General features: G+C 43.3%; 1 protein-coding gene across 8 annotated transcripts in view; it reads right to left on the reverse strand.

Annotated features, from left to right (window-relative positions):
* NBEA (neurobeachin) overlaps nucleotides 1-13,071 on the reverse strand; it is a 793,834-nt gene that overhangs the window by 83,680 nt on the left and 697,083 nt on the right. For all 8 annotated transcript variants that reach the window (XM_040340410.1, XM_040340408.1, XM_040340406.1 and 5 more), the window contains one exon: nucleotides 7,040-7,180. In XM_040340410.1, the coding sequence (XP_040196344.1) occupies nucleotides 7,040-7,180 (141 nt within the window). The remainder of the gene's footprint in view (nucleotides 1-7,039; nucleotides 7,181-13,071) is intronic.

Here is a 13,071-nt window from a genome sequence, read left to right on the forward strand (position 1 = left end):
GACGTCACATGTGCGCGGGAGCAGCTGTTTACCGTATGAGGTTTGAATGCCCGACACTGTAAGCCGAACCTTCAAAGTGCATGCAAAATGTAAACAGCAGTCTGTCGGGGGAACTGTGAGTTGGAAGCGGTCTGTGCAGCCACCCACAGAGCACCAGTGCATCACCATCGGTCATAGAGTCAGCAGTGCAGCACCAACATCTATTATAGTGTCAGCAGGACAGCATCAGCATCTGTCATAGTGTCAGCAGTGCAGCATCAACATCTATTACAGTGTCAGTAGTGCAGAATCAACATTTGTCATAGTGTCAGCACCAACATCTGTCATAGTGTCAGCAGTGCAGCACCAACATCTATTACAGTGTCAGCAGTGCAGCACCAACATCTATTACAGTGTCAGCAGTGCAGCACCAACATCTGTCATAGTGTCAGCAGTGCAGCACCAACATCTATTACAGTGTCAGCAGTGCAGCACCAACATCTATTGCAGTGTCAGCAGTGCAGCATCAACACTGGTCATAGTGTCAGGAGTACAGCATCAACATCGAAATGCCAAACAATTGTACACCAGCGAAAAGGCATTCCAGATTCATAGCATGACTGATGAGAGTAGCGGGGTACTTTCACTGTCAGACTAAGATTCTGAATATGAACCCGTGGAGAGCAGCAGTTCAGTAACAGATTCAGAGGAGGAAGAGGTCCCAACAAAAAGAATCAGGCGATCAGGCAACTATCAGCAGCGCTGTACATCCCGGTGAAGTGGCGAGCACCAGCAGTGCAGTACACCTAGATGATAGGCCAGGGGTGTCACATCAGCCACAAAGAATTAGGGTCCATTATAGGGTCCCAGAAATGCTTTGAAATCCTGTATGGCTTCGCAAAATGACATGTCACATTAAAGTTGAGAAGCCGGGGGGGGGGGGGGTGCGCTGCCAACAGTGACATGTCACTTTAAAGATTAAAGTTGAGAAGCGGGGGGAGGGGGTGTTCTGCTTTCGGAAATGATGACATCTTACATTAAAGTGAGAAAGCAGGGGGGGGGGGGGTGCTGACTTCTTACCTCTTCTCCCATGCAGCCAGCGAGTTGAGAACCGGGGTGAGGGGCCGAAAATTACTTATCACCAGACGGGGTCTCCAGTAATTTTGGTTGGGCGCCCTCTGCAGCTTTGCGGTGTCCTAAGAGACTTGCATAGTGAGCCTATAGGGTGGATCGGCCCTGCTCATATACCACTCTATTCCTCTATTATGAACAACAAACCCCTTCTCCCTTCTCCTTCCCCAGGGCAAACTGAGATCTCTGCGGTTTCCCCTCAGCTCCCTTCTCCTCCCGGTGAGGCCGCCGGCACGTGTAGTGGAGCCTGGAGAACAAGCAGCATGTCCCGTCTGGAGCTACAGCCCAGTCAGAAGAAGGTAGCTGACAAACACGTAACCAGAAGGCAAACCATGTGTACAAAGTCTGAGCCGGGAAGCATGACACCAGTGTTGGCCGGTGATCTGCACATACAGAGAGGGGGACATTCAGGATCGGGAAATGTTGGATATGTCCCGTCTATCCTACCTGGTGATTGCCGGTGTAGACAGAACTGGCCCTCACACAACAGACTCTTAGCCCCAGTTCACACTAGAACGAGTAGCAGGAAACCCACCATCCATGTGCATTTCCCGCAACGCATTTAAATTGCATTGCTCTTGCAATCTGCAGTGGGTATCAGTGCAATGGTAATAAGACCCCAAATGCAGGTCGCAGAGGCAGTGCATTTGCCTGCACTGGATCACATGATACAAATGGACCATGCTATCTGGTTGCAGTGCGGTTCCACAATAGGTGCTGCACAACTTTTGTGCAATGTGGTACAACTTGAACCCAGTCAAAATTAATGGGCTTAAATTACACTACACTGGATGCAATGTAATTTATAGTGTGAATCGAAGATAAGTGTACCTGTTACATCTGTGTAGTAATGGCTGTCAGATCTGGATGTGTAAGTGATGACAGGAGATTGCACTGCATAATCAGAAATCTGAACTCAAGGGGGCGGAGCCAGGGGGGCAAAATAAGGTTTAGCCTAGGTCAGTAATGGTGAACCTTGGCACCCCAGATGTTTTGGAACTGCATTTCCCATAATGCTCATGCACTCTGCAGTGTAGCTCAGCATCGTGGGAAATGTAGTTCCAAAACATCTGGGGTGCCAAGGTTCGCCATCACTGGCCTATGATGTCAAAAATTCTTGCACCAGCCTTACCTATACGAGGCCACTTCTCAGAAAAAAAATAGCTGAGGTCTGATTACGGAATAAAAAAATCTTAGCTCTCCATAATCTTATGATGTTCCTGCAGGCTCAGAGTGAGGAACATGTAGGCAAAGATACCTACTTTATGAAAGCTCATCAATCAATAATGATAAGGCCTCATGCACACTGCACGTTTTTTGACGTTATTGAAGGCAGCTGTTTTTGGCTGTAGACATTTTTTTCTACAGTCATTAAACTCTCCATCATGTTATCCTATGTGTCCATGCACACATAGGCTGTTATCTGCAGCAGTTTCGGGTAGTGGCGTTTTTGAGCAGTAAAAAAAAAAAAAAAAAAAAAAAAGGAGAGAGACGTTTTTCAGCTGTAAACGCTCAAAAACGTTGCTCACCCAGCGTTTTGTAGTAACAGTTTTGATCTATTGAAAAAAAAAAATAATAATAATTATCTTCCAAAATACACACAAATAAACGCTAAAAAAACACTATTGCAAAAACGTTGAAAAAAGTTCAAAAAAATCACTGCAAAGCTACCGTTTTTATAACATTATTTTAACGTCCAGTGTGCTTATGCAGGCCTAAATGTTCACAAAAAATTGTATGAAGCTTTGACAAGTTTAACGTTAAAGTAAAATTATTTAAAGCGGAGGTGCACCCAAATTTGTTTTTTTTAAAAAGCCAGCAGCTACTAATAGTGCAGCTGCTGACTTTTAAAAAAATGGACACTTACGTGTCCAGCGCACCTGCAATGTCGGCAGCCGAGGCCGAGCAATCAATCACCCCCCGGATGCTGCCGTTGCCATCCTCGGTGAGGGAATCAGGAAGTGAAGCGTTGTGGCTTCACTGCCCGGTTCCCTACTGCGCATGCACGATTTGCGCGGCGCATCGTAACTGGTCCCCACTCGCTCCTGGGAACAGTGTGTTTCCCAGAAGACAGCCGGGGGGGGGGGGTGGTAAGTGGCGTGAGTCTATGTCTATGCCCGGAAGTGGGTGCAAATACCGGAGGGATGGGGGGTTCCGAAAAGCGGAATTTTGGGGTGGAACTCCGCTTTAAAACTAGCATGTATTAAAATGATTAAGTGTTGCTTTCATGCCATTGTACATACACATATCTAGAATTTTTAACACTACAAATTTGTAAAATGTGTGTTCCTAATTTCTGAATCATGTTCTTTTCTCCATTAACCGCAGTGGCTGCAAATGAATATTTTCTTACATAGATGTGTCAATCAAGCAAGTATTACTCAGAATATTTTACATTTTCAAGTCACTCTGGTATTTGATTTCACCGATAGCCTTTTAAGATTCTGTGAGAAGTGAGCAGACACCTGACAGCTTAAATGTATTCACAATTAGAGGCAGCGAGGTGATCACTGTTGAGCTAAAACTGCATGGTGCATTCTGTTACATTCTTGACTGACATGACTTAGCAAGCTGGAGGGGACAGGGGAGCTAAACAAAAACACTAAATTAAATGAGGTCACATTTAGGACATATATGAAGACACCTGATTACAAACGTCCAAAGCAGGAGTGCTGCAATCAGAGTCCTCCTTTTATTTTTCTCACCCGCATTATAAAATTGAAACAACAATTATGATTGGCTGCAATAGGCAATGCAGTTCTCTGTCAAGTATTACAAGGGTTACAAAAAGCAAAGCCAATTAGAAGGTATTTCTTGACTGATATTGCTACAGTAAAACTAAAGTGCTTTATATAGGTTACTGAACTTTTCATTCCCATAGTGCTGTTCCTTGTGAGAAAAATCTTGCTAGTCTAATACAAAGCGGAGTTCCACCCAAAAGTGGAACTTCTGCTGATCACATTCCCCCCCCCCCCCCCATCTGGTGCCATAATTGGCACCTTTCGGGGGAGGGGGGACAGGATACCTTTTTTCACTTCTGGAGTGACGTTGGCGCGGTGGGCTCCCTCCTCCTCGCTGGGCAAGTTGGAGAGAGGAGCGGGCCTCGCGCATGTGCAGTAGGGTTCTCGGCATGAAGCCTAAAGGCTACACTGCTGGGTACCCTTACCTGCAATGGCGGCGGCAGCACCCGACAGCTGATGGAAACATCAGCTGCGGGTGCCAGCTTTGCTGGACTCCAGGACAGTTAAGTGTCCATTTATTAAAAGCCTGTAGAATGTATAGCTGCTTGTTTTAATTATTTTTTTTGGGGGGGGGGGGGGGCGAAACAACGCTTTAACCATTTTAAGACCAGGCTTTTTCTGGGACTTTTGGTTTACAAGTTTAAATCAGTATTTTTTGCTCAAAAATTACTTTTTAACCCCAAACATTATACATTTTTTTTAGCAGAGACACTAGGGAATAAAATAGCCATTGTTGCAATTTTTTATGTCACACTGTATTTGCGCAGCAGCTTTGTAAGCGCAATTTTGTTGGGAAATAACACACTTTAATAATAAAAAAAACACAATATACTGTACACCCCATTTTTGTAAAATGTGAAAGATGTTACTTTGAGTAAAAGATACCTAACATATCACGCTTTAAAATTGCGAACGTTCATGGAAAGGTGACAAAATACGGTAATTAAAAATCTCCATAGGTGGTGCTTTAACATTTTTAAAGGTTACTTGTTTAGGCTCCATGCACACTGGAGCTGATAAACTGCACTTTTTTTGGAGTTTGGGCATTTTTTTTTAAAAGCCCATAAACTCCACTCCATGTTAGCCTATGTGTCCATAGGAAGTTTTTCAGCTTTAATGAGCAGTGGAGTTTATTGTTTTTTTTTTCTGAACGGCCGAAAATCACGCTCAAAGTGGCGTTTTTGACCTCAAAAGACGGTAAGCGCTAAAAAAACGCTAATAAATGCTATTGCAAAAACGTTAAAAAACGTTGAAAGACTCCCTGCAAAGCTACTGCCGTTTTTATTTTCACTATTTTATGTCCAGTACAGAGGAGGTCTAGTGCTAGAACTGTTGCTCTCACTCTAATGTTTGCACGATATTTCACATGTGTGGTGTGAATACCGTTTACATATGCAAGCACGACTTATATATGTGTTTGCTTCTGCACGTGAGCACAGAGGGATGGGGGCACTCTATTTATTTTATGTTTTTACTTTTTATTTTTACACTGTCCCTTTCATTTTATCTATTTATTTTTATATATTTTTTTCCTATTACAAGGAATGTAAACATTGATTGTAATTGAAATAAGGAATGCAGGTCGTTATGGAGAGATCTGGGGTCAAAAATACCCCAAATGTCTTCTTTACTTTTGTACTTTTTACAAATATAGTTTTTGATCTTTTGCTTTTAATAAAAAAAAACTGTTTATTTCCAGCCTGGACCGGAAGTGCCATGAGGTCGCTCCGGTCCTCCAAAGCCATAGAGGTGATCAAAGATGATCCAGATGGGACTAGCCGGCCGCACCGTTAAATAATTTCTTGGGCGAGCTGGCGGAAACAGTTAGCCCGAAAGACACCGGAGCGAGTGGTGGGAGGTCCCCTCCCATTGCTTCTGAAAGCATTCCAGTGACTCGTGAGCTGCTCAGACCATTTTGCCAGCTGCCGGATGAAGGAAAAGATACCGGGGTTATAGCTGATATCTTCAACCATAAATCTGGTAAACCACTTCAAAGCAGCAAGGTATATATAGAATCAGGGGCGGACTGACTATTCGGTCACTTGGGCACTTCCCGAGGGCCCCATGCCACTAGGGGGCCCCATCAGGGTTGCCAGGCTCAGTACAACCAGGGACAGTATGTAAAAATCTTTTTTTTTTAAATCTCAAGTTTATAGCTGCCCTGCCTATCCAGTACCTTTTCAGTGTGTGTATGTGTATTCTGTGTGCATATTCTGTGTGCATATTCTGTGTGTATATTCTGTGCGTGTGTATACTGTGTATGTATACTGCATGGCCCAATAATCTCCTATTGCCTGGGGGCCCCATAATCTCCTATTGCCTGGGGCCCCTATAATCTCCTATTGCCCGGGGGCCCCATGAGTTGTCAGTCTGCCCCTTCATAGAATTATAATTTCATTTTGGATAGAGTAAGGGAAAGTTATCTTCCTAATAACTGGTAAAATTTAGAGTGCTGGATATAACACTGTTATGCGGCGTACACACGATCGGTTCGTCTGATGAAAACGGTGTGATGGACCGTTTTCATCAGACGAACCGATCGTGTGTGGACCCCATCGTTTTTTTATCCATCGGTTAAAAAAAATAGGAACTTGTTTTAAAATTATCTAAAGCTTAAAAAACCTATAGAAAAAAACGATCGTCTGTGGGCACGTCCATCGGTTAAAAATCCACGCATGCTCAGAATCAAGTCAACGCATTCTCGGAAGCATTGAACTTCATTTTTCTCAGCACGTCATTGTGTTTTACGTCACCGCGTTCTGACACAATCGTTTTTTTTTTTACCGACGGTGTGTAGGCATGACTGATGAAAGTCAGCTTCATCGGATATCTGATGAAAAATTCCATCAGACCGTTTTCATCGGGTGAACCAATCATGTGTACAGGGCATAAGGCAGGCCATACATGGGTTGAATTGTGAAATCTTATCTAAGAATTTTCGTTTGTATTTTACACCATTAGTGGGTTGCAGCAACAGCCGATTTTTGTGCAGCCATTAAATTGTAATAATTGGATCGTGTGTAAAGGGCATTAGATGAGACAGTAGATACACTACATTCTCAGAACATTCCTGGAAGTCCAGAACATTAGCTTACATTAGATTCCTCAGGGAAGCTAGCCAGAAATAATGCACTCATATTCATCAAAATTAGCATGTATTTGAACAAAAAAAATATATATATACTTACGATTCGAACAAGCCAACATAGTGTGAAGGTGGAGGTGGAGTAATGTGTATTGTAATGGTAGGGTGGGGTCTGGTCATCCTCCCACGTCTCATAGCGCTCTGCATAAAACACTGCTCTCTTTGGATTCAAAGCACCAATAGGCTATAAAAACAGAGAACAATTGATATGTTAGATTTATGTAATATTTTTACAAAATTTATGAACAGTGTCCACCTTACGTTACTATAGAGTTTTATAAAAAAAAATCTACCAGTCATGCTTTGGAATCTCCTTTTAATGTGTCCATATTTGTGATAAGGGACATATTGACCTGCAATGTTGCTACAGTGATCAACCCACCAGTGCAGCAAGCTGTATAGAGTGAATGTTAGGCTGAAAGCTGGAGCAATTTGTCAGGCAGGCTGCCTCCCAAGGGTCACTTTAAATGCATAATTCCCATGTTTGACTGGAGTATATCTTCACAACGCACATGATTCTGACACGCTGGAATCACTGACTTCACAAAAGCATGACAATAATACCTCAAGCTTTGTCTCATTAACAATTATGTAGCCTTTTTTGGGAAACATACCAGCAATCCTAAGAGGGAAAATGCAAGAAAACACACTTTGATATCTGATTACAGCAATTACTTTTCAGATGCTGTCAAAGGAGTGTTGACATCTGACAACGTCAACGAAGAGTGTCAGAAAATGTAGCAATACTGTGGTGTGTAATCAAACAACTGAATCTAACAAGCTCAAAACCTGGTATTGAAGCATTGACATACAGGACACATTACAGCAAGCCAAGTCCCCCCCCCCCCCCGATCTGCTCCATAGGTAGCTTCATGGAGCCCATAGTTTGCTTTGAACAAATAGAGGGGCACTTAGGCTCCATTCACACCTATGAAGTTTGCGTTTGAGCATTTCTGCAGTGCTTTTTGCATTTTCTTAATGTGATTTTATAGCATTTTGCGTGTTTTTGGGGGCAAATTTGATGTTGGGCAGATTAAAAAAAAAAACAAATCGCAGCAAAAACACGGTAAATGCTTTTCTGCAGCTTCTCCAATGAAGTCTAGCCAAAAATGCATTCCATAGGAACACATGTTAAAAATAATGTCCTGCGTTTCTGCAAAAAGCATGAAAAAACGCATTGGTGTGAACTGAGCCATATCAAGGGTCAAAATGCAACACATGCCACTTCCGTAATAAATATGGTCTTTAGTGGTTTATTTTTTTTCTGTTGTCTTTGTAAAAGCAGGTTCACTGGTTTAATTCACCAGGGGAATGTGTCAAATTTGCCAATAAACTGTTTGCTAATCAATCTCCAACCATTTTAGCCATTCTTACAGCCTTGTATTAAAATACACATCTAGCTGGGTGTTAAGCCGGTCAACAGACTCTCGGCTGGTTCAGCAGGAACTGGCCGAATTTCAATCTGTCTATGGGCAGGATGGTTGTACTGAAGTCGATCAATCCATTAACTTCAGTAGAACTAGCCTGTCAAGTTTTTTTTCCCCGGTCACTGTAGCTGCCAGCAGTGGGTATTGTGGGGAAGGCTAACCAAGCTCTCTGCCAGCAGAACACAATAGCGCTGCGAGAGGGATTCCCCCATCAACACAGTCCGTGTTGATGGGGCAATCCTGTGGTTGAAGGAAGAAAAATGACATAATGTATAGCCTTTGTTGCTTCACGTCTTATCTTGGCCACAGGCAGTAGACATCAGTTGGGAGTTCATCAATGGTATGAACCATGCAGCCAATAATGAGGGCTGCATGGTTAGCACAGTGCAGCAGTAGTGTGATAGGAGCAATGAGTGTAATTACTTGCAGTAGGCTCTTCTCTGTTGTAGGTGATTCAGTTCAGCCTGACACTTTAGTTAAAAATTTTAAAGACTGGTTTACAATTGTTTTAGTCCATCAGAGGCTCTATTCTTTATAAATGTGGAAAAAAGACCGTTGGCAAATAGGCTACCATAACTGGCACACAAGGAAACCGTTCCAATTTCAGTATGCCGCTTCCCTACAAACCGCCTCCATATACCAACGCATATGTAATCTGTTTGTGTATTGTATACCCATACAAAGTGAGCTCACATGTTTAATATTTTTACAACAGACCATAGTGAACACTTTACTTATGCTTAGAATACAAAATGCAAAAAAATAGGCACAATTTTTAAAAGATAAGCTAGTTGGCATAGGTTTGTACAGTATCAAGGGAACTCCCAACTACGGCCCAGAGGCCACATTGAACCCACTATGAGCCCGCAGAAACCACTGTGATGCTATAGGGGGACTTCTGATGTGAATGGAGGGACCAATGTGAAGGGGGAATGGGGTTCTGATATGAAAGGAGAGACCGATGTGAATGGAGGGACCAATGTGAAGGGGGAATGGGGTTCTGATATGAAAGGAGAGACCGATGTGAATGGAGGGACCAATGTGAAGGGGGAATGGGGTTCTGATATGAAAGGAGAGACCGATGTGAATGGAGGGACCAATGTGAAGGGGGAATGGGGTTCTGATATGAAAGGAGAGACCGATGTGAATGGAGGGACCAATGTGAAGGGGGAATGGGGTTCTGATATGAAAGGAGAGACTCTGATGTGAATGCTCTGATGTGATGGGGGGCTTCCGATTAGAAAGGGAGACTCTGATGGAATATTGAGGGGGGGGGGGTCTGACATGATGGAGAGACTTCTGATGTGAAAATATTTCTTAGAGAGTGTGAATTCATTTACATTTTAATCATTCTTTAGAGAATTTATACAGTTTTTTTTTACGAAAATGTGTAAAATATACAATGTGGCCCTTGTACTGAAAAGATTGAGTACTGCTAGTTTATATTTAACTAGGTACAGCACACCATTAAAAAAACTACAAATTTCTCCTTAGCTCCCCAATAGCTCCCTTGCTGTCCTATGATACTGATTAAAGTCCTTTAAAGCGGACTTCCACCCAAAAGTGGAACTTTCGCTTAATCCATTCCTCGCCACCTTACATGTCACATTGGCATGTCATTTTGGGGGGGGGGTGGGGGCTTCAGGAGGAGTGGGACATCCTGTCCCACTTCCTCCTTCCACCAAGGGGCCGCTAAGGCAATACGTCATATCGCCTTTTGGCAGCTCCTCCCTGTAGGCCGGGGATATAAAATTAGCGGACCTCCAGCTGTTGCAGAACTACGATTCCCATGAGGCATAGCAAGACTCTGACAGCCACAAGCATAACACCCAGAGTCAGAGGCATGATGGGACTTGTAGTTTTGCAACAGCTGGACACGTGGCAGGTCCCAGGCGATCGCCTGCCCAATCAGATAGCGCAGCGCCGTTCGCGCATGCGCAGTGAGTGCCCGGCCGTGAAGCCGAAAGCTGTCACGGCCGGGTGCCCACAGTAACACTGAAGACGCCAGCCGGAGAGGGGGGGGAGAGGAACGGAGCTCCGGCCAGTGTGTCGCTGGAACGAGGAGCAAGTGAGTGCATGTTTATTAAAAGCCAGCAGCTACACTTTTTGTAGCTGCTGACTTTTAATAAACATTAAAAATGCCTGGAACACCCCTTTAAGTGTCTAAACAGATGCCATTTTGTTGTGGATGATGTTTATCAATTACTTATCAACAATCACAAAACTAGAGTACTCTTTACAGCAATGTTTGCAGGTCAGTAAGTAAAGGCCATCTGAATTCCCGCTCGTCATGTCCTGCTCTCAAAGAGTAAAGAGGTGGATTAGGGAGGATTAGGAGATAAAGAATCTGTGGCTGGGCTAGTTGCCCCAGGCTTGAAATTCTCACATCAGCCTTGGGACAGCCTGTTTGGAGACTGCCTTCAAACCAAATCAATACGCCTGCTGAAGTCTATCACCAGAATAACACATCTAATATAAAGTGACTTTGGCTCACCCAGCATAGTTTGTAATGCGCATTTAATGATGAAAACAGTTCATGCGGAATGGCTGATGTGTTCAGTGACACTAAGCAGCAATACTAAATGGTGGATTTGAAATCTACATTCCGTGAACTCACACTGGGACAACAGAGCATAGAATTATGAAAGGGGAAGCACTCCGAGCTACTGGACCAAGTACAGTAAGATAATCAGGGACAGTCCTAGTTAGAAAATTAGCTCTACATGGCACCTCTAAAACCATCAACATACACCAATCAGGCATAACTTTATGACTACTGATAGGTAAAGTGAATAACATTGATCATCTTGTTAAAATGGCATTGGGATATATAATGCAGCAAGTAAACGTGCTGTCCATGAAGTTGATGTGAAAGCAGAAAAAAAAGTAATATCAGTGCAGTGTATGGGACTGTGTAGCTGCAGACCAGTCAATGTGTCCATGTTGACCATGTGTCCACAGCCAAACATGCCTACAATGGGCATGAAAAAAAATCAGAAGTGAACCACAGAACAATGAAAGAAGATGGCCTGGTTTGATGAATCACGTTTTCTTATACATCACGTGGATGGTCGTGTGTGTGTTGTTTACCTGGGGAAAAGATGGCACCAGGATGCAGTATGGAAAGAAGGCAAGCTTGTGGAGGCAGTTTGATGCTTTGGGCAATGTTCTGCTGGGAAAACTTAGTCCTGCTATTTATGTAGATGTTACCAGATATGTACCACCTACCTAAACATTGTTGCTGACCAAGTACACTCCTTCATGGAAATGTTATTCCCTGACGGCAGTGGCCACCTATTGCCACCTCATCACCCTTTATACTTAACCTGAGTCCTAGCTCAACCCAGCACCATGCCCGACTGCAGCTGTGTTCCTCTCCTCACAAGCCTCAGCGGGAGCCATGGGCTCCTGCTGTGGTCAATCAAATACTGTAAGGAAGGATTGGGTATGTCTATGGACACACGCAGCCTGGTTTGGGAGAAAGCCCACAGGCGTGCCACCGTAGGAAGTGGCATCCGACGGTAGCGCACCGAGAAGAGGAGGAGCCAAGAGCACCAGAAGGGGAGGTTTGGTGTTGCTCATGTTCTGTGTGATACCATTGCACAGAGCAAGTATAATATGTTTGTTATTTAAAAATAAAATCTATTACAGCTGCTCTCAATTGCTCATCAGTGCCGCATAATAGTGTCTCCTCATCAGTACAGACTATCGGTGCCCATAAGTGCAGCCTATCAGTGCACATCAGTGAAGGAGAAAAATTTCCTGTGTTTTTTCTTTTTTGTTTTAATAAAGAAAGCTCTATTTGTGAAGAAAATGATTACAAATTTGGGTACTGTGTTGCATGACCGCGCAATTGTCATTCAAAGTGCGACAGCGATGAGAGCTGAAAAATGGCCTGGGCAGAAAGGGGGTGAAAGCGCCCTGTATTGAAATGGTTAAAATGTTTGCAGTGATAGTTGCAGGGAGCTCAGTCCTTATATATGTAGATATACCCCCCAAAACTACATCTCCCAAAAGGCCTTTAGTTACAGAGTGTGTGAACAGGCTTCTGGGAGTCAAGGCAGGAGTATTGTTTTGTGTGTGGAGGGGGACAAAGAGGGGTTCTGTAGTCCATTAAGCAGAGTTGGTAACACTGGTTGGAATTTTAGTGCAGACAAAGCAATGTGTTGTCAGCCCAAACATGAAGTTAGGAGCACACTGGATTTCTGAAGGATTGACAGGTATTTCTTCTGTACTGCCAGCATTTTAAAGTGATAAACATGGGGGAATGTGCATGCATTGAGGATGTACTGTCAATTTTTTTTTTTTATTAATGTTGCCTCAACATACAGAAAATATTTACATTAATAATTTGTTTAATTTTGGTAAAATACATATTCATGTTAGATAGACTATACTTCAAAAACTGTACTTAGATTAGACCATGATGCGCGTACACACGATCATTTTTCAGCATGAAAGAAAACGTCGTTTTTCAGCATGTCTAAAAAACAAAGTTTTCCCAACTTCATCATTAAAACGATGTTGCCTACACACCATCGTTTTTAAAAAATTATCTAGCAAAGCGCGGTGACGTACAACACGTACGACGGCACTATAAAGGGGAAGTTCCATTCGCCTTTGGGCTGCTTTAGCCAATTCCGTGTTA

This window comes from Rana temporaria, chromosome 2 (assembly GCF_905171775.1).
Source record: "Rana temporaria chromosome 2, aRanTem1.1, whole genome shotgun sequence".
Classification (NCBI taxonomy): domain Eukaryota; kingdom Metazoa; phylum Chordata; class Amphibia; order Anura; family Ranidae; genus Rana; species Rana temporaria.